At 37.5% G+C, this 22115-nt stretch overlaps 1 protein-coding gene across 1 annotated transcript in view; it reads left to right on the top strand.

The window, feature by feature from the left end:
- The window catches only part of ITFG1 (integrin alpha FG-GAP repeat containing 1), a 392891-nt gene that overhangs the window by 352578 nt on the left and 18198 nt on the right, over positions 1-22115 (top strand). Inside the window, exons 15-17 of the mRNA XM_006872566.1 lie at positions 11531-11655; positions 15915-15997; positions 21131-21248. Coding sequence (XP_006872628.1) covers positions 11531-11655; positions 15915-15997; positions 21131-21248 — 326 coding nt within the window. The remainder of the gene's footprint in view (positions 1-11530; positions 11656-15914; positions 15998-21130; positions 21249-22115) is intronic.

Below are 22115 nucleotides of genomic sequence, written 5' to 3'. Positions count from 1 at the left end.
AAGTCTCATCATCTTGAATTCTAAGTAGCTTCCTGGCTGTACTTCCTAGAAGATTTGTTTGTTCTTTTGGTGGTTCATGATAACTTTGAATATTCTCCAACACCATAATTTGAATTTATCGATTCTTCTATAGTCTTCTTTATTCATTGTCTCACTTTCACATGCATATGAGAATACTGTGGCTTTGGTCAGGTGCCCCTTAGTCGTCAAAGTGACATTTTTGCTCTTGTTAATGAATCTTTCTGCAATCCTGATGCCACATTCTACTTCATATAATCTAGCTTCTTGGATTATTTGCTCAACAGACACCCTGAATAAGGACGGTGAAAGAATTGTTATTGTTAAGTGCTCTCAAGTCAGGTCTGACTCATAGCAACCCTGTGTAGTGTTTCCAAGAAGTGGCTGGTGAGCTTGAACCGCCAACTTTGTAGTTCAAACTGACCTTGCAGTCCAGTCTATTAACCCACAGTGCCACACCAGAATTCTGGTGAAAGAATACATTGCATAAATATGGGGAAACTGTGGTACACACCTTTCCTGAGTTTAACCATTTAGTATCCCCTTGTTCTGTTCTAATGACTGCCTCTTGTTCTAGTACAGGTACTTCATGAGTACAATTCAGTGTTCTTGAATACCCACTTTTCACAATATTAGTCATAGTTTGTTATGATCCATACATTCAAATGCCTTTGCATAATTAATAAAGCACAAGTAAACTTCTTCCTGGTATTCTCTGCTTTCAGTCAAAATCCATCTGACATGAGTAATGATATCCCTCGTTCCACATTGTCTTCTGAATCCAGCTTGAATTTCTCACAGCTCTCTGTCAGTGTACTTTTACAACGGATTTTAAATTATCTTCAATAAAAATTTTGCTTCCATGTAATATTAATGATATTGTTAGATAATTTTCTTATTTCAGTGGGTCACCTTTCTTTGGAAGATGCACAAATATGGATCTCTTCCAATTGGTTGGCCAAATAGCTGGTCTCCAAATTTCTTGGCAGAGATTAAGTACCTCCAGCACTGCATCAGTTTATTGAAAGATTTCAGTTGTATTCTGTCAGTTCCTGAAGCCTTGTTTTTTCACCAATACCTTCACTGCAGATTGGGCTTTACCCGCAATATCATCAATTCTTGAACATGTGATATCTCTTGAAATGATTGAACATCGACTCATTCTTTTTGGTACATTGACTCTTTGTTCCTGCCATATTCTGTGAAGCTTCCTGTATCATTCAGTATTTTGCCCATAGGTACATTTAATATTGCAACCCAATGCTTAATTTTTTCTTCAGTCTTTCACCTTGAGAAATGCTGAATGTGTTCTTAAGACCATTTTAGTTTAAAGACTCCAGGTCTTTTGCACATTTCATTATTATGCTTGTCTTTGTCTAGTTGAATGCCCTTTGGCATTTTCTGTTCAGCTTCCTCATTTCTTCCATTCGCTGTAGCTCAGGAGCAACTTTCAGAATCTCTTCTGACATCTATTTTTGTCTTTTCTTTCTTTCCTGTATAATGACCTTTTTCTTTCTTCCTGTATGATATTCTTAATGTCATCCCACAACTCTTAATGGTTTTCAGTCATCAGTGTCATATGTATCAAATCTGTTTGAGATGATCTCAAAATTAAAAGTGAGATATATTCAAGGTCCTATTTTGGGTATTGCAGACTTGTTTTAATTGTCTTCTGCTTCAATTGAATGTCTGTTCCACAGTTGGCCACTGTCCTTGTTTGGCTGATGATATTGAGCTTCTCCATCATCTCTTTCCCCAGACGTAGTCAGTTTGATTCATATGTATTCCATCTGGTAAGGTCCACATATATAGTCCCCTTTTATGTTGGAAAAAGGTATTTGCAATGAATAAGTCATTGGTCTTGAAAAATTCTATGATACAGTCTCTAACATCGTTTCTATCACCAAAACCATATTATTAAACTACTAAGCACTCCACCACAAGGTCGATTTGAACCACAAGGTCAGTAATTCAAACTCAACAGCCACTCCTTAGAAATCCTATTCAGGGTCGCTGTGAGTCAGAACTGACTTGAAGGCACTTAATAACAACAATCCTTTTCTTGGTTTCCAACTTTCTCATTCCAATTACAAGTAATTATCAAGATGCATCTTGATTGCATGTTTGATCAATTTCAGACTGAAGAAATTGGTTGTTGTTGTTGTTATTTAGTGCCATCAAATCAACTCTGACTCATATCAACCCTCTATAGGGTTTCCAAGTGAGCTTGAACTGCCAACCTTGCAGTTCAAACCAACCTTACAGTTCAGCACATTAACCCACAGCACCACACCAGGACTCCAGAAAATAAGGAGTGAGTGAGTGGTTGGTTTCACTGGGGCTCGAACCCAAATGTGATAATGACTACACTATGGAACCACCTAAATATGTCACCCAACGTGGAACTCAAACCCATGACCCTGAGATTAAGTCTCATGCTCCTACTGACTGAGCTAGCTGCACACCTGGGAGCTGAAGAAGTTGGTAGAATAATTAAACTTCATCATCATTGGCTTCAGTTGTTGGTGCATAATTTTGAATGATAGTGATATTAAATGGTCTTCTCTGTAGGCATATGGCTATTATTCTATCACAAACAGTACTGTACTTCAAGATAGATTTTTAATGATGAATGTGATGTTGCTGTTGTTAAGTGCCATTGAGTCATTTCTGACTTATAGTGAATTTGTACAGGGTTTCTGAGGAGCGACTGGTGAGTTTGAACCGCCAACCTTGCAGTTCAAACTGATTTTGCATAACAGGGCCACATCAGGACTCCAAATTTGATGCTATTCCTCTCCAATTTGTCATTCCCAGAATAGTAAACCATGTAATTGTTTGATTCAAGCTGCCAATTTCAATCCATTTCCATTTACTAATGGTTAGGATGTTGATCTTTATACATTCCATATCATTTTTAACAACTTCTGATTGTCTACGATTCATACTTTGTACACTCCATGTTCTGATTATTAATGGATGTTTCCAGCTATTGCTTCCTGTTTTGAATTGTGCCACATCAGCAAATGAAGGTCTCAAAAGCTTTATTCCATTCACATCATTAAAGTCAACTCCACTTTGAGAGGCAGCACTTCCTCAGATGTATTTTGAGTGCCTTCCAACCTGAGGGGCTCATCTTCTGCTTTATCTGTCAACGTTCCACTGATTATTCAGAAGGTCTTCTGTGGCTAACATTCAGAAGTAGTCTGCCTCTCCTTCTTCCTACTCTTAGTCTGGAAGCTCCACTGAAACCTGTCTACCTTGGGTTGACCCAGCTGGTATTTAAAATATCAGTGGCACAGCTTCCAGTATCATAGCATCATACAAGCCACCACATACAACACACCGACAGATGTGTGGTGGATACTTTGTTCTGTACTACCAAACAATCAGTTAAGTACAGCAGACATTTACTGAGTGCCTGTCATGTGCCAGCCCTCATGCTATGCCATGGAATATAAATATGTCACTGGACTGGAACGATCTAAGCACCTCTTTGCATGGAGCCACTTTCAATCTAGTAGAAAGTTCTGTCACATATTTCACACCTAGTGTTAGTTTCCTAGGGGTGCTATAGTAAAATACAAGGGCTAAGTGGCATCAGATCAGAAGGCTATAGTCTCCTAGTTCTGGAGGTTGTTGTTCAGTGCCATTGAGTGAGTTCCAACTCATAGCAACACTGTAGAGCAGGGGTGGGAAACCTTTTTTTTTTCTTTGCAAAAATTTATGTCATTCACAGGTTATATAAAAATTAGCCTGCTGTATTTGGTCAAACATTTAAGTAACTCACCCCTAATGGGATGGCTGACACTGCAGTTGCCTGGCTGGGCCAGACCAAATGATTTCCCAGGCCGAATGTTCCCCACCCCTGCTGTAGAGGGTTCCCAAGTTTACAAATCTTTGAGGGACCAGAAAGCCTCATCTTTCGCCTGTGGAGTGTCTAGTAGGCTCCAGCTTCCAACCTGTGGTTTGCAGTCCAATGCTTATTCTCCAGAGCCACCATGCTTCCAATTCTGGAGGTAAGAAGTCCAGAATCAGGGTGTCGGCCACACTGATGCCTTATGAGAGTTCTGTGAGAGAATCTGTTCTGTGCATGTCTCCTAGCTTCTAATGAGTTGGTCAGTGATCCTTGACATTCCTTGGCCTCGTAGATGCATCATTTCAGTCACTACCTCTGTCTTCATATGGTCAGTTTCCCGCTGTGTATTGCTCTTTGTCTCTTGTCCTCTTTTATAAGCTCTCACTCAGATTAGGATGCACCCTACTCAAGCATGACCGCCTGTTAACTGAAAACACCTTCAAAGATGTTGATTCCATACAAGGTCACATTCACAGATATCAAGGGCTTGGTTTTCTAACATATCTTTTGGGGGGCACAATTCAGTCCACAACACACATATTTCATTATGTTATCCTTGTCAATTATCTAGAATCTGAATTCAGATGTAAGGAATAACAGTCAACTATGAGTGAATTACTTTTTTCTCCATTATATAACTATATCAGAAAGTTATTCAACTAGGGATCATAACAAATTATGGGTAATGTTATGAAAAATGAAAATTCCATAACACTTAATTGTTCTCATGCAGAACCTGTACATAAGCCAGTAAGCAGTCATTCTAAGAGAATAAGGAGATACTGTGTGGTTTAAAATGAGAAAAGATGTGTGTCCAATAGTGTCCTTTCACCATACTTATTTCATCTGTATGTTGAGCAAATAATTTGAAAAATTGGACTATATGAAGTAGACAGCTTCAAGATTCAACAACCCTCAATAAGCAAATGATAGCATTACCTTGCTTGCTGAAAGTGAAGAGGACTTGAAGCACTTATTGATGATCAAAGACTACAACCTTCAGTATGGATTATACCTTTACACCAAGAAAACAAAAATCCTCATAATTTTACCAGTAAACAACATCATGATTAAACGAGGAAACACTGATGCTGTTAAGGATTTACTTGAATCCTTAGTCAGCACCCATGGAAGTAATAGTCAAGAAATCAAACAATGTATTTTTTTTGCTCTGGTCAAGTCTGCTGTAAAAATGTTAAGTAGTAAAGATGTCACTGAGGTGTGCCTGGCCTAAGCTGTGGTATTTTCAGTCACCTTACATGTATGTGAAAGTTAGACCATGTGAATAAGCAAGACTGTAGAAGAATTGATGCATTTGAAATATGTTGTTGGAAAAGAATACTGAATATACCATGGACTGCCAAACGAGCCAACAAATCTGTCTTGGAAGAAGTAATGCCAGAATGCTCCTTAGGGAAAAACATGGTGAAAGTCATCTCACATGATTTGGACATGTATCAGGAGGAAGCATTCCCTGAAGAAAGATATCATGCTTGGTAAAGGAGAGAATCAGAGAACACTGGGAAGATCTTCAGTGAGATGGACTGATGCAGTGGCTGCTCAGAACAGATAGCCAAACCTGTCTTCTGCTGAGTGGATTCCAACCACCAACCTTTCTATTTACTGTGCCATTCATGGACTCCTTACTAACTGGTATATACCTTTAATGGCCTTTTCTCACTTTCTAGCATAAAGGAGTCCCTAGGTATGGTGCAAATGGTTAACATGTTTGACTCTTAGCTGAAAGATTGGAGGATAAGTCTACTCAGAGTTACCTCAGAAGAAAGGCCTAGTGATCTACTTCTGAAAACTTACCTATTGAAAACCCTCTGGAGTACAATTTTACTGTGATGCACATGGTGTCACCACCATGAGTGAGAATGGATCAAAGGCAACTGATATTTGAGAGTAACAGGCATGCCTCTGATATCAGCTCATCTACTTTAAGTGAACCAATTATACAAGGTAGTGGTTGGGTCACCTAAATACTCAGATTTTTTAAAAACATTTTATGAACAGTTTTATATCTACTTGCAAATGAACTTTCATTTAATAAATGTCTTTTATTTGTATAAAGTGTTGTTTGAGAAATGCTTTCGTGTTTGCCCAGTAATAAATAGAGTAGCTCTGAATCCTTCCTGACCACAAATTCCTTGATGGCTACCAGTATTCCTAAAAGAATGTAAGAGTTGTGCATGAACAAAACCACCTAAGTTTGTTCCCAGCAGTCCCAAATTTATAACTTTAGTCTCAAATCTCAACCCTTGGGCTCTATATGTTGTTGTTGTTAAGTGCCATTGAGTCTGGTCTGATCCATAGCGACCATGTTTAGGGTTTCCAAGGAACAGCTGAGGAGCTTGAACCACTGACCTTGCGGTTCAAACTGACCTTACAGTCTAGTGCATTAACCCCCAGTGTCACACCAGAAGTCTATATAGGCTCTTATATTTAATTGCACATTCGACATCTCTGTTTCCCAGTATAAAAGCTGTTACAAACATCATATGCTTAAAATAGAATGCTTTCTTTTCCTTTCCACACCTGCACCATCCAATTATGGCAACTCCATCTTTACTGCTGCTTAGACCAAAATCCTTGATTATGCTCTCTCATAACCTATATCCAATCTGTCAAGAAATCAAGTTGGTGATAATTATAAAATGTATTCACAATCCATTTCACATAACATTTTTCATCTCCCCATACTCCAGCTCTGTGAGAGTCAGCCATTGGGATAGCAGCCTATATCCTGATGCAGACTGGTGCTGCCAGGGTGAGCACTATAGATATTGACCTCCAAAATGTAGGTTTTGTGTTTTCACCACTGATCTTTATCTTAAGGGCCCCAGCAAAGAGACTGGTCCCATATGCTTAATCAACTTTCCTGGTGTCAGTTCTTAATGGGATTTAAGAAGATAGGACGCTTTTTATTTTGTATTTTTTTTCTAATTTGATCCAGGCATTTAACACGCTCTCTGTGACATCACTGGTTGCCCACAGAAATAATGGAACAGAAACTTCATTGACTGTACATAGCCAGGAATACAATCTTTGTAAAACTCACTACACTGTTGAATGACTAAAAACTTTCTCAGATATCATCTGTAATCCCTGACTGTTAGAAATAAGAGGGATAATCTGCTTTCTAGAGTTACCTTGTTACAATACTCAAGATGTCCACTTGTCAAAAAAATTTACAAACAATATAGAGACAGAGGAAATTATGGCCCATTCACAGAATAAAATAAATTGACAGAAAACATTCCTGAGGAAACCCAGACATTAGATTTACTAGACAAAAGAACTTTAATTTTAACTGTGTTCAGAGAGTGAAAGGATATCCTGGACCCCCCCAAAAAAGGGGGATATCAGAAGAACAATGTATGAACAACTAGAATATCAATAAAGAGAAATGATAAAAATTAAAAAGAAAAGGAACCTAATAAAAATTCTTAAGTTTGTAATTACATGTAATCGAGTCAGTTCTAACTCATCGTGACCCTGTGCACAACAGAACAAAACCCTGCCCAGTCCTGCGCCAGCCTCACAATCGTTCCTCTGCTTAAACCCATTGCTGCTGCCACTGTGCAAATCCATCCCATTGAGGGTCTTCCTCTTTTTTGCTGACTCTCCACTTTACCAAACATAGTATCCTCCTCAAGGACTGCTCCCTCCTGATAACGTGTCCAAAGTATATCTGAAGTAAACAGTTTTCAGGAAGAAAATAAGCCTATTTGAAGATGGACAATTGACATTTTTCATTCTGAGAAAAAGAAAGTTAAAAGAAATAAAAATGAATAATGCTTAAGAAACATTGTAGTTGTTGTTGTTAAGTATCGCGGAGGCAATTCCAACTCCTAGTGACCCTTCACAAGATTTCCAAGGCTGTAAATCTTTACAGGAGCAGAAAGCTCCATCTTTCTCCCGCAGAACAACTGGTAGTTTCAAACTGCTGACTTGGAGGTTAGCAGCCCAATTCATAACTACTATGCTAGGAGAGCTCCTTAATTTCCATGGTAACCACCAATAAAATATTTTTATGATACAAACATAAATGAAGAGGAAATCAAAATGTTATCCAAGAAAACTCAATCAAACCCATTGAATATTGAAGGAATTGATAAACATAAACAATATAAGACAATAAACAGCAGAAGAGCAGAAGTATTTCTTCATTAGCAGTGATCACTTCATTGTCAATGGTTAATCAATTAAAAGAGTTACATGATCCAACTATATGCTACTTGTAGTACACTCACTTTAGACCTAAATGCAAAGCTTGAAGGTGAAAGATTGATAAGCACTAGACTGTGACCCACAAAGTCAGCTGTTCTAGCCCACAAAGTCAGCTGTTCTAGCCCACCAGCTGCTCCCTAGGAGAAAGATGAGGCTCTCTGCTCCTGCAAACATTTAAAGCCTCAGAAACACCCTACACAGTATTTCCATGCAAATGGAAACCAGAAGAAAGCTGCATTGACTATATTAATATCAGATAAAATATATTTAAAACAAAAGTTTTAAATAATGTTCAACCTCTTAAAACGGTTGAACATTAACCATTTCTTTTTGCTATAGTGACTCTGTGTATTCCTTCCATCTTCTCTTGATGCTTTCTACATCATTCAATAATTTCCCCAGTAACGAAAGTCGAGACTTGAATTTTTACTTCAGTTCCCCCAGCTTGACTGTGTTTTGGGGTTTTGGTTTTCTGATTCCAGATCTTTGCACATTTTGTTGTAATATTTGGCTTTATCTTCTTGAGCTGATCTTTGTAATTTTCTATTCAGCTCTTGGACCTCCTCATTTTTTCCATTTGCTTTAGCATTTCTACACTGGAAACAAAGTTACAGTGTCTCTTCTGACATCCATTTTGACCTTTTCCTTCTTTCTTGTCTTCTTAATGTCTTTTTGCTTTTTTCATGTATGATGTTCTTGATGTCATCCCACAACTCTTCTGGTCTTCAGTCTTTAGTGTTTAATGTATCAAATCTGTTCTTCAGATGATCTCTAAATTCAGGTGGGATATATTCATGGTCATATTTTGGCTCTCATGAACTTGTTTTCATTTTCTTCAGTTTCAGTTTGAATTTGCAAATGAGTAATTGATGGTCTGTTACACAGTCTGCCCCAGCCTTGTTTTCACTGATGATATGGAGCTTTTCCACAGATGTAGTCAATTTGATTTCTATGTATTCCATCTGGTGAGGTCCATGTATATAGTCATTTCTTCTGCTGTCTAAAGAAGGTATTTGAAATGAAAAAATCATTGATTTTGCAGAATTCTATCATGCGTTCTCCAGCATAGTTTCTATCACCAGGGCTATATTTCCAACTATTGATCCTTCCTCTTTGCTCCCAACCTTTGCATTCCAATCACCAGTAATGATCAATACATATTGATTGCATGTCTGATCAATTTCAGATTGAAGAAGTTGATAGAATTCTTCTACTACGTCCTCACTGGCTTTAGTGGTTGATGCATAAATTTGAATAATAGTGGTATTAATTGGGCTTCCCTTAAGGCGCATGGATATTATCCTATCACAGACAGCATTGTACCTCATGACTGATCTGGATATGTTCTTTTTGACAATGAATGCAACACCATTCATCTTCAATTTGTCATTCCTGACATAGTAAACCATATGGTTGTCAGATTCAAAATGACCTATACCAGACCATTTCAGCTCTCTAATGCCTAAGATATCCATGTTTATGCGTTCCATTTAATTTTTGACAACTTCCAATTTTCCTAGATTCATACTTCGTGCATTCCATGTTCCAGTTTTCAATGGATGTTTACAGCTGTTTCTCTTCATTTTGAGTTGTGCCCCATCAGCAAATGAAGGTCCTGAAGGCTTTTCTCCCATGGGCTTTACTCCATTCGCATCATCATGGTCAACTCTACTTTGAGGAGGCAGTTCTTCCCCAGTTGCATTTGATTGCCTTCCAACCTGAGGGGCTCATTTTCCAGCACTGTATCTGACAGTGTTTCTCTGCTATTCATAAGGTTTTCAGTGACTAAAGATTTGGAAGTAGTTCATCACTCTTTCTTCCTAGTCTGTCTTTGTCTGGATGTTCATCTAAAACCTGTCCACCGTGATTGACCCTGCTGGTATTTAAAATACTGGTGGCATAGCTTTCAGAATCACAGCAACTCACAAGCCACCATATTACCGCAAACTGACAGAACAGTGGAGGCTGTTTGGTTTTAAGGAAATTTGAGGGAGTCATAAATATATAGAAATTAAACAGTGCACACTAATAACCAGTCGGTCAAAGACGAAATCAGTAGAGGATTAGAAAATACTTTGATATGAATGAAAACAGCATAGCAAAATGTGCAGGATTCAGCTAAGGTAATGCATACTGGGAATGCATAGCTATAAATGTCTGTATTAAAGAAGAAACATCTGAAGGCTATAACCTAGACTTCTAACTAAAGTAACTAGAAAAAGAAAAGCAAATTAAACCTAAAGCAGTCAGAAGGAAGGAAATGTTAAGAAAAATAAGTGGACTAGAAAATAGAAAAACAGAAAATCAATGAAACCAAACATTGATTCATGAAAAGATAAGCAAAATTGACAAACCTTTTGCTAGACTGACTGAGTAAAACAAGAGACTCACATTATTAAAATCAGACTTGAAAGCAGAGATAGCATTACCAACGGTATAGAAACTTAAAAGTAAGAGACTAATAGCCAATGTTGTTGTTGTTAAGTGCCATCGAGTTGGTTCCAACCCATAGCGACCCTGTATAGGGCTTCTGAGGAGCAGCTGGTGAGCTTGAACTGCTGAACTTGCAGTTCAAACGGCTTTGTAGTCTGGCGCATTAACTCACAGCACCACACTAGGACTCCAATAAGCACATGAAAAGATTCTCAAAATCATTAGTCATTACAGAAATGCAAATTGAAACCAAAGGAGGTATCACTTCATAAACACTGTTGTTTAGTGCCTTAGAGTCAGTTTAAAGTTTCTGAGGAACAGCTTGTGGACTTGAATTGTCAGCCTTGCAATTCAAATTGATTGCAGTCCAGTGCTTATCCTACAACATCATACCAGGACCCAACTGTGACAAATCTTTACAACAATGTGGAAAATCAGAACCTTTAATAATCATAAAGACTGAAAAGTGGAAAAGGCATAAATTTCCACTGAATGATGAACAGATAAACAAGATGTGTTGTGCTCATGTAATGGGATAGTATTTGTCAGTTTAAAGGAATGAAATATCAAAAAGTGATATGGCTTTGATGAGCCCTTAAAATATGAAAGGTATCAGTCACCAAAAAAACACGTATGTATGATTGCATTCTTGAGAAACCTCCAGAATAGGCATAACTAGTCAAAAGATTTGTGGTTACCCACAGCTAAGAGTGATTGTGAGTAGGAATGGGGTTTCTTTTGGAAATGATGAAAATGTTCTAAAAAGTGTGGTCATTGTGAACAACTCTGAGAGAATACTCAAAACCACTCATCTGAATTATGTTTCCATGTAGCAATTTTTAATGGGTTATTAACATCTATGAAGGGGAGGATTCATTTCATGTCTTTATCTTTAAAGAGGTATTTCTAGTACTTAAATGTTTAACATTTGATAAAAACAATATTTTTAAGCTAACTTTTTTTTTTTTTTTTTAATAAATCTAGCTGGACAACTCAGCCAATCAGCACATTTAGCTCTTCAGCTACCATATAATGTCCTTGGTTTAGGTAGAAGTGCAAATTTCCTTGATCATCTTTTTGTTGGTATTCCCCGCCCATCTGGAGAGAAAGTAAGTAAACTTTATTTTGATAACTAATTTGTTTTTTCATATTAGCTTTAAACAAATTAATTGATTGGTAGTTATCTAACTGAAGTTATCTAATATTTGTTTGAAAATATAACTTCCCAACACCTCTACTATAAAGTTCAAGATTATCCTCCTTTCCTGGTTTCTTTTTTACCTTATCACTTCTCACCACCTAGTCAGTTAGTCATACTGTGGTGGTTTGTGTGTTACTGTGATGATGGAAGCTTTGTCACCAGTACTTTAAATATCAGCAGGGTTTCAGCTGAGCTTACAGAGTAGGAAGAAGGAGAGGAGGACTACTTCTGAAACCCCTATAAATAGCAGTGAAACACTGTCAGATAGCACCAGAATATTGAATATTAAAGCATAATGAAAAGCATCCGGAATATTGTAAGACATAGTACCAGAAGATGAGTTCCTCAGGTTGGAAGGCACTCAGAATATACCTGGGGAAGAACTGCTTCTTCAAAGTACAGTTGACCATGATTATGCAAATGGAATAAAGCTTTCAGGACCTTCATTTGCTGATGGGGCAGAACTCAAAATGAGGAGAAACAACTACAAACATCCATTAAGAATCAGAACACAGAAAATACAAAGTACAAATCTAAGAAAATTTGAAATTATGAAAGATGAAATGGAACTCATAAAGATCAATATCCTAAGCATTGGTGAGTTGAAATGGACTGTTATTGGCCATTTTGAATCTGACAATCACCTGGGAATGACAAATTGAAGAGGAATGGCATGACATTCATCATCAAGAGTATTTCAAGATCTATCTTGAAGTATAATGTTGTCTGTGATAGGATAATATCCATATGCCTACCAGGAAGACCAGTCAATACACAATTATTAAAATTTATGCACCAACCACTACAACCAATGATTATGAAATTGAAGAAGTCTACCAACTTCTTCAGTTTGAAATTGATCAAACATGCAATCAAGATGTATTAATAATCACTGGTGATTGAAATGCAAAGGTTGGAAACAAATAGAAAGGATTAGTGGTTGGAAAATATGACCTTGGTGATAGACATGATGCATGATAGAATTTTGCAAGACAAATGACTTCTTCATTGCAGATGCCTTTTTAAACAACATAAAAGATAACTGTACACATGGACCTCACCGGATGAAAGCTAGAAAAACAAAATTGACTGTGAGAATAGATGGTGGGAAAGCTCCATGTTGTCAGTGAATACAAGGCCAGGGGCAGACTGTGTAACAGACCATCAATTGCTTATATTCAGGATTAAAGTAAGTCCACGAGAGCCAAAATTTTACCTTGAACATATCGCGTCTGAATTTAGAGAGCATCTCAAGAATAGATTTGATGCATTAGACACTAATGACCGAAGACCAGAAGAATTGTGGGATGACATCAAGAGCATCATATAGAAAGAAAGCAAAAGGCAGAACAGATTCTGAAACTTGCTATCCAGCTTAGAGATGCTAAAGCAAATGGAAGAAATGAGAAAGTAAGATAGCTGAACAGAAAATTTCAAAGGGCAGCTCAAGAAGACATTCAAGTATTATAAGGAAATGTGCAGAGACCTGGAATTAAAAAACTAAAAGGGGAAAAAAAAAACCTAACAGGGAAGAACATACTCAGCATTTCTCAAGCTGAAAGAAGAGAAGAAAAATTCAAGCCTCCACTTTCAATATTGAAGGATTATATGGGCAAATATTGAATGATGCAGAAAGCATCCAATGGAAGGAATACACAGAATCACTACACCAAGAAGAAATTTACAGCATTCAGCCATTTCATGAGATAGCCTATGACCAAGAGCCAATAGTACTGAAGGAAGAGGTCAAAGGCATTGGCAAAGCAGAAGGCTCTGGGAATTGATGGAATACAAATTGTGTCTTTCAACAAACTGATGCCGCACTGGAGGCACTCACTTATCTATGTCAAGAAATTTGGAAGACAGCTAGCTGATTGGACATGATCCATATTTGTGCCCATTCCTAAAAGAAGTGACCCGTGGTATATGGAAATCATCAGACAATACTGTATCACGTGCAAGTAAAATTTTGCTAAAGATCATTCAAAAATGGCTGCAATAGTACATTGACAGGGAACTGACAGAGGAACAAACCAGATTCAGATGAGGACGTAGTATGAAGAATATCATCGCTGATGTCAGATGGATCTTGCCTTAAAGCAGAGAATACCTGTGCATTATTGACTACACAAAGGTGTTTGACTCTGAATCATGACAAGCTATGGACAACATTGCAGAGAGTAAGGGTTCTGGAACACTTAATTGTGCTCTTAAGGAACCTGTACCTACACCAAGAGGCAGTTGTGTTAACAGAACAAGAGGAGGTGAATGGTTTAAAATTAGGAAAGGTATGCACCAGGGTTGTATTCTTTCACCATACTTATTCGTTCTGTATGCTGAACAAGCAATCTGAGAGGCTGGATAATATGAAGAAAAACGTGACATTAGGATTGGAGGAAGACTCATTAACAACCTGAGATATGCATACAATACAACCTTGCTTGCTGAAAGCTTAAAATACTTATTGATGAACATCAAAGACCATAGCCATCAGTATGAGTTACACCTCAATGTTAAGAAAACAAAAAGATCACCACTGGACCAATAGAGAACATAAATGGAGAAAAGATCGAAGTTGTCAAAAACTCATGGCATCAGCTGAAAAGAAATCAAATGATATATTCCATTAAACAAATCTGCTGCACAAGACCTCTTTAAAGTGTTCAAGAGCAAATATGTCAGTTTGAGAACTAAAGTACTCCTGACTCAAGCCATGGTATTATTAATAACCTCATATGTGTGTGAAAGTTGGACAGTGAGTAAGGAAGACCTTAGAAGAATTGGGACATTTGAGTTATAGTGTTGGTGAAGAATATTAAAAGTACCATAGATTGCAGAAGAACAAACACATCTGTATTACAAGTATAGCCAATAATGCTCCTTAGAAATCAAGATGGCAAGACTTTGTCTCTTACTTTGGACATATTATCAGGAGGGACCAGTCTCTGGAAAAGGACATCATACGAGATAGAGTGGACAGTTAGCAAAAAAAGAGGAAGACCCCCAACAAGGTGGGTTGACACAGTAGCAGCAGCAATGGATTCAAGTAAAACAACAAGGATGGGGCAGGACCGGGCAGTGTTTTGTTCTGTTGTGCATAAGGTTGCTATGAGTAGGTACCGACTCAGCAACACCTAACAACAGTGTGCTATATAGTGTCACTATGTAATGAACTACTGAGTGTCACAAATGGTTAACATTCAACTGCTTGCAGAAAGGTTTACCGTTCAGAACCATCCAGAGGAAAATGTGGAACAAAACTAAGATCAGAAATAAAGTAGAGGATTGCTGGTCATCTAAAGACTTGAACCCTGAGACTATGACCCATCAGATCTGGAAGTGAACTCACCCCTCTGGCTCAATTTTCAGTCAAGCAACAGCTACACAGAGGGTACAACTCTGCCAATGAAGTAAGCATAATGGTCAACCATTCAAGATCAAAAGGGCAGCATTTACCCAAGGACAATGTTCAAAAGGATTGGGAAAGAAGGAGAAATGGAACCAAGAAACACAAACAAAGTGGAATACAAGAAATGGACAAAGTGGATGTGTAATGTTACATTAAGGATACTACAAACAATAAGATGAAACAAAGTGTATGAATTGTTGGATGTAAAACTGGTGATCTGCTCTGTAAACTGTCACTCAGTTCACAGTAAAAAGGTTATAATAATTAAATAAATAATACCCAGGGCGCCTCAGAGACAGGCCTAGTAAGCAGGTTGCCGTTCTGGTCTGTGTACATGGGATCACCGTGAGTCGGAATCCGCTCAGTGTCAGCAGACAACAACAACAGCAGCTGTAGTTTTCACTTATTTTCTTTATTGTCATACTCCCCCTCAACTTGAATGTAGCTCCAAGCAGCATTTTTACATCATCTTTGGATTGTGTTTGCTATGTAATAGTAGGAGCAACAAACAAATATTTGCTTCACGAATGAATGAATGAAATATACAGAAATATATCTCTTCTCAGTAAAGAGTACAATATTTTTACCAACAGATGATACAGAATCCCTATTTAATGTGAATATGTAAAGTTAGATTAATCCATACCTAGAATTTACATTTCTCAAAGAGTACTTACTTGAGCTTTTTCCTGTATTTAATTAAAATAATTTAATGTTTCTTTAAATGTTTTAAAAATATTCTTAAATTATTTTTCCAGTCTGTACGGAAGCAAGAGTGGACTGCAATCATTCCAAATTCCCAGCTAATTGTCATTCCATACCCTCACGAGATCCCTAGAAGGTAATGTCCTCCCTGGAACTGAATGTTTTAATACTGTCCCCTTTAAATCGTAGATGCTTCCAGCTGTGTGCCCTCATGAATGTCATCACTTTCTTTGCTTACACCAACCTTAAATGAATACACAAACCTCCACAAAGCGTTCTTGACATTTTCAATGAAGATCAAATTAAATCCTATTAGAAAAACAGCAGGGTAACTAATTTGGGATTTATACAGATTCTGGTTAAATAAACTGCTTTTCAATTTACTAGTTATAAATTCTAAAATTTCAGGTACTAAACTTTTTAATAAGCCCTGATCTTTTTAATAAAGACTTTGAAAAGTGGCATATATCCCACAATGGTTGTTGGACACATCTTTTGGGATTAAGTAGACCTAGGCCAGAAACTCTTCTTCACTGCTCACTGTGAGATTGCAAGCTAGTTTCTTTGTCTTCTCTGAGCCTTCATTTCTGTGTCTATACAATCAGTGATTGACGATCTACTTTATAAGGCTTTTGTGAGGATGAAATGTACACAACACAGTGTCCAGAATATTGTTTTCAGAAAGCAATAACAATTTTTATCCTTATTAACGGACTATGTTCCTTTCATAAAATAGCATTTAAATAATGCTTTAACTCTAATATTTGTTGATTTTTCTTTAAATTACTAGATTGGCTATATTATTTTTAAATTAAACAATGGAAGGAGGTATTCATTAACATTTAAATTTCACTAGGAAAAAATATTACTACAGTATGGGAAAATAACCAAGGGAAATGGTATAATTATGAAAAATATAATCAGTAGGGTCCTGTTTGTTACATTTCTCTTAAAAATACAGACTTGCTTCTTATTAAAATTTTAAATGGGATGTTTCAGTTGTGTGCTAGAACCAGCTTGTGCCAGCTTATTAACCAATTGTGTGCATCTGTGCATCTTTTCCTAACTCTGTGTTCAGTGAAGTCCCATTGCTAACTTAAAATCAGCCCTGGTAGGAGTATATTTACACCACAAAAATTGGCAAATACTACAAAAATCAGCTGCCCCTCCGCCATCCCCAAAAGCCAATATACCAACACATAATGTATACATAGATGTATTCTATGACTGATTTGTGAGCTTTAGAACCAAATTGCTTAAGAAAACAGTCTTTATTACAGTATTTTGCATGAAATAAGAAAATGTCAGTAGAAACACTTCTGATCCTGGTTGAGGGATATAAATGAGCCTGCAATGTGTGTTTACATTAGTTTTCTATACATAAGACATAAAACTAGAAAAACTGGATCCTAAGTAAAAGGGAGTCTTGGTGTGGCGCTGTACTGAACCACAAGGTTGTTTTAAACCATAACTTCAGTGGTTCAAACTCACCAACCATTCCTCGGAAACCCTATACAGGTTCACTGTGAATTGGAACCAACTCAACGGCAATTAACAATAGCAAGTAAAAGGCTATGTAAATTAGGTTACTTCTGTAGTGTGGCACTTTTGGATAATCTTTACACCACAAGGACCTCAAGGTTGGTTTGAACCCCAAGGTCAACGCAAGGTTGGTTTGAACCACAAGATGGACCTTTCAAACTCACCAGATGCTCCTTGGAAATCCTATACAGGGTCACTATATGTCAGAACTGACTTGATGACACTTAACATAGTATGCAGTAGGGGGCGTGGTGGCCCTGTATGATTAGCACTGTGGACTGAGAACTGCAATGGTGATTTGAGCCCACCAGCGGTGTGAACCCACCAGCTGCTCCATGGGAAAGAGACGAGGCTTTCTGCTACAGCACAATGTACAGCCTCAGAAACCCTACATAGTGTTGCTATGAGTCGGAACCAACTCCAGGGCACTGAACAACAATAACAATAGAATGCATTGCTATGACACAAAGAGGTGGACATGAAACAATCTCTTTAGTGTGATAAGTAAAGAAGGAGGGGGGTAAGCAGATGAGTATTTCTCTAATAGGTGACTATTTTAAAAAGAAGTAGCTATATATGCATATAAGAGAGTAGGTCATAAAGTATTGCTCTAAATACATAAAAACCTTCATTAAACAAAAATATCAATGTGTGAAGCTATTGATCAACATAACTTCCATCTAGGTCTATACATTTCTGAAGACATTGTTTACATCTTTCTAACCCATCCCTGAAGAATTTTGCACATTTGAAATTATACCATTTAAGAATAGCAGTTTTGGCATCCTTGAGGGACTTAAATCAAGTTCCTTTGAAATGTTCTTTGAGTTTGGGGAACAGAAAGTCTGAAGGGGCAGGATTAAAGCTGTAGGAATGATGGGATAATGTTTCCCGATGAAATTCTCATAATGCAGCCATTTTGCCCTCAAAGGTTAAGCAGGTACAGTGTAGTCATGGAAAAATACTCCTTGGCACAACTTTCCTGGCCTTTTTCTCATGACTGCAGTTTTCAATTTTCTTGAAAGGTCTTCCTAATAAGCCCCCATGATCACCCTGTGTCTTTGGAGAAAATCTATCAAGATGCCCCTTTGGAATTCCGAAGCACAGTGACCAGAACTTTCTAACCTGATCTCTCTGCCTTCAATTTAACTGGACCCACAAATCCCTATGGAAGTCACTGTTTTGATTGGATTATGCTCTCTGGATCTTACTGGTAAATCCTAGATCAATCCCCAGTTATGATTCAATCCTTAAAATCATCGTCATTACCTTTGATCTTGTTTAAAAGACTGATGAAAAGATCACTTCTTTGAGCTAGCTGATCTTCAGACAACTCTTTGAACACCCATCAGGGTGAAAGTTTGCTGAGGTCAAGATTTTCACTTAAATTGAAAATGTAAGATCCCAGCTGAGTAGCTATTACGTCAGTGGTAACTCTAAGTGGTCTTCTCCCAGTCCTAGACTTTTGCCCCAATTTCCTCATTCATTGAGGTTGATGGTCTTTCCTCTTGTAGCTCACCTTTGAGGTTTTCTCAACTTCCCTTAAAATATTTGATCCATCTAAAAACTTGTTTTATATGGGGCAATACTCCTGAAAACTTGCAACGTTTCAATGATTTGAGATTTCCACATAATTTTTGTTAAGAATTTTATATTAGCCTTGACCTCAAAATTATTTTTTTCCATGACACATAAAGTATCCTTTAATAAGGCCTCCTGTGGTGGTAAAGGATAAGCACTGGACTGGTAACTACAAGGTTGGCAGTTCAAACCCCCCAGATGCTCTTGGAAACCCTATAAAGAATCACTATGAGTCAGACCACAACAACAGCCTAAAACAAGTATATTACTGACAGAAAATACTCCACTGATAGCAGAGACATATTTAAGCATGTTTTGTTTGGAATAAGCCTGTCATGTATGAACTGGAACCATTGATGTTGTTAGGTGCCATCAAGTTGGCTACAACTCATAGCAACCCTGTGCACAACAGAACATCGTCACAGTTATTTTTACAGTTAAGCTCATTGCTGCTGCCGTTGTATCATTCCATCTCATTGGGGGTCTTCCTCAATTTCGCTGACCCTCTACTTTACCAAGCATGATGTCCTTCTCCAGGGACTAATCCCTCCTGATAACATGTCTGAAGTATGAGAGAAAAAGTCTCGCTCTCCTGACTTCTCGGGAGCACTTGGGTTGTACTTCTCCCAAAACAGAATTCTTCTGACAGTCCATGGTACTGCTAATATTCTCGTCCAACACCATATCTCAAATGTGTCAATTCTTCTATGGTCTTCCTGATTCACTGACCAACTTTCATTTTCAATAGCCTCACACATGGCTTGGGTCTGGTACACCTTAGTCTTCAAACTGACATCTTTGTTTCTGAAAACTTGAAAGCGGTCTTATGCAACAGATTTGCCAAAATGCATGCAATGTTGTTGTTATAAAGTGCCCTCGAGTCTGACTTACAACAACCCTGTATAGGGTTTCCAAGGCAACTGGTGGGTTTGAACCCTGACCTTGCAGTTCAGTGCTCATCCTACAGTGCCACACCATGTCGTTTTATTTCCTGATTGTTGCTTCTGTGAATGTTGATTCTGGATGAATGATAGTAGTAATACTTTTTAACTTATCCCAATATGTTTTCTGGAGGGATACACAAGAAACCAGTAACAGTGATGCTTCTGAGTTGGAAGCAGGTTTGGCCTTTGGTTCTACATGATTCTTTTAAAGGCTGAGTAAGGTACTGAGATTGGCTAATTTATTTTCTTACTCTTCAGGAATGCTCTTGAATTTTTGTTGTAGCTTTCTTCCATAATCTCAACATTTTCCATTTCCCTTGTGTTCTTTCTGGAAAAAATTGTTAAATCTGTTTTTTAAAAGTATATAAATAGTAAAAAAAAATTGATTTTAGTTTGAGTACAGTTTTGAGACTTATTGACTAGAGGCTAACTTGAAAATCAATCATTTTAATTATCATCCAAAAAGAAGTCCATAGCTACTTTTTATTAATCAGAAAGCTATTTAAGATATTGCAGTTATTAAACTTTTCTAATGAAAATATATTAATTATCTTTCAGAGAACAAAAAATAGTAACTGTCAGCCATGTTACTGGTATGGACTCCAGGTTTAGGTTCTGCAGGGTTTGCATGTGCTGTGTTTTATGAACTGTTTTCACCGGAACGCTTATGGCCTTAGTTTCTATACTGCATTAGCAATAGGGCTGTGATGGTATAGTAGTTCTCAACCTAATTGTCACTATTGTAATGTAAACCCTCCCTTCTGACACAGAAATCATAGAGGTTTTCACAGGCCTTATGGTCACAGTGCATTTGTGGATCAACAAAAAAGTTGATCTGATGGAAATCATGTGACAACTTAGCCTTGGATTTCAAGGTTTAAATTCAGCAAGTCACTCAAGAAATAATACAGATGTCTAAAATTGTCCAAAATAGTCTTGATACATTTCCTTAAGTATAATTCTCACAGGCTCAAACAACAGAAAAATATTGCATAAAAAAACTACCTAAATTCTCCATATAAACTCTGAACTCCTGCAGAATCGTCCATAGTCTTAGCCCAGTCTAAATGGAATGGTTTTTTACATATATAATGATTGGGTAGATGAATAAATAATAACCTTTACTACTTCTTGATCTCAGTGGAAGTTTGTCATTTTTCAATTAAAATTTGTCATTTTAATTCTTCTGTTTTCATCTGCAGCTGGAGCGCCAAACTGTACCTCACTCCAAGTAACATTGTCCTCCTCACGGCTATTGCGCTCATCGGTGTCTGCGCTTTCATCTTGGCTATCATTGGCATTTTGCACTGGCAGGAAAAGGTGTGTGGAGTTAAATGAAACATTCACTTTATTTATTATACTAATATATTGCTTTCAAAGAAACTATTCATTTTTAACTTTTTCACATGGCTAGGATTTTAGACATAAAACCAAATGGCCACTACTCGTCTGTCTGTCATACGGTGGTGGCTTGTGAGTTACTGTGATTCTGAAAGCTATGCCACCAGTATTTTAAATAACCAGCAGTGTCACCCATGGTGGTCAAGTTTCATATGAGCTTCTAGACAAAGACTAGGAAGAAAGAGTGACAAACTACTTCCGAATCTTTAGTCACTGAAAACCTTATGAATAGTAGAGAAACACTGTCAGATACAGTGCCAGAAAATGAGACCCTCAGGTTAGAAGGCACTCAAAATGCGACTGGAGAAGAGATGCCTCCTCAAAGTAGTGTTGACGTGAATGGAGTTAAGCTCGTGGGAGAAAAGCCCACAGAACCTTCTTTTGCTGATGGGCCACAACTCAAAATGAAGAGAAACACCTGTAAACATCCATTGAAAATTGGAACATGGAATGTACAAAGTATGAATCTGGGAAATTTGGAAGTTGTCAAAAATGAAATGGAACGTATAAACATGGATATCTTAGGCATTAGTGAGCTGAAATGGACTGGTATTGGCCATTTTGAATCTGACAACTACATGGTTTACTATGCCAGGAATGACAAATTGGAAAGGAATGGTGTTGCGTTCATCGTCAAAAAGAACATATCCAGATCAGTCATGAGGTACAATGCTGTAAGTGATAGGATAATATCCATGCACGTACAGGGAAGCCCAGTTAATACCACTATTATTCAAATTTATGTACCAACCACTAAAGCCAGTGAGGATGAAATAGAAGAATTCT

Source organism: Chrysochloris asiatica, unplaced genomic scaffold (genome assembly GCF_000296735.1).
Source record: "Chrysochloris asiatica unplaced genomic scaffold, ChrAsi1.0 scaffold00204, whole genome shotgun sequence".
Lineage (NCBI taxonomy): Eukaryota > Metazoa > Chordata > Mammalia > Afrosoricida > Chrysochloridae > Chrysochloris > Chrysochloris asiatica.
The sequence above is the reverse complement of the archived record's forward strand: the minus strand, read 5'-3'. Positions and strand labels throughout refer to the sequence as shown.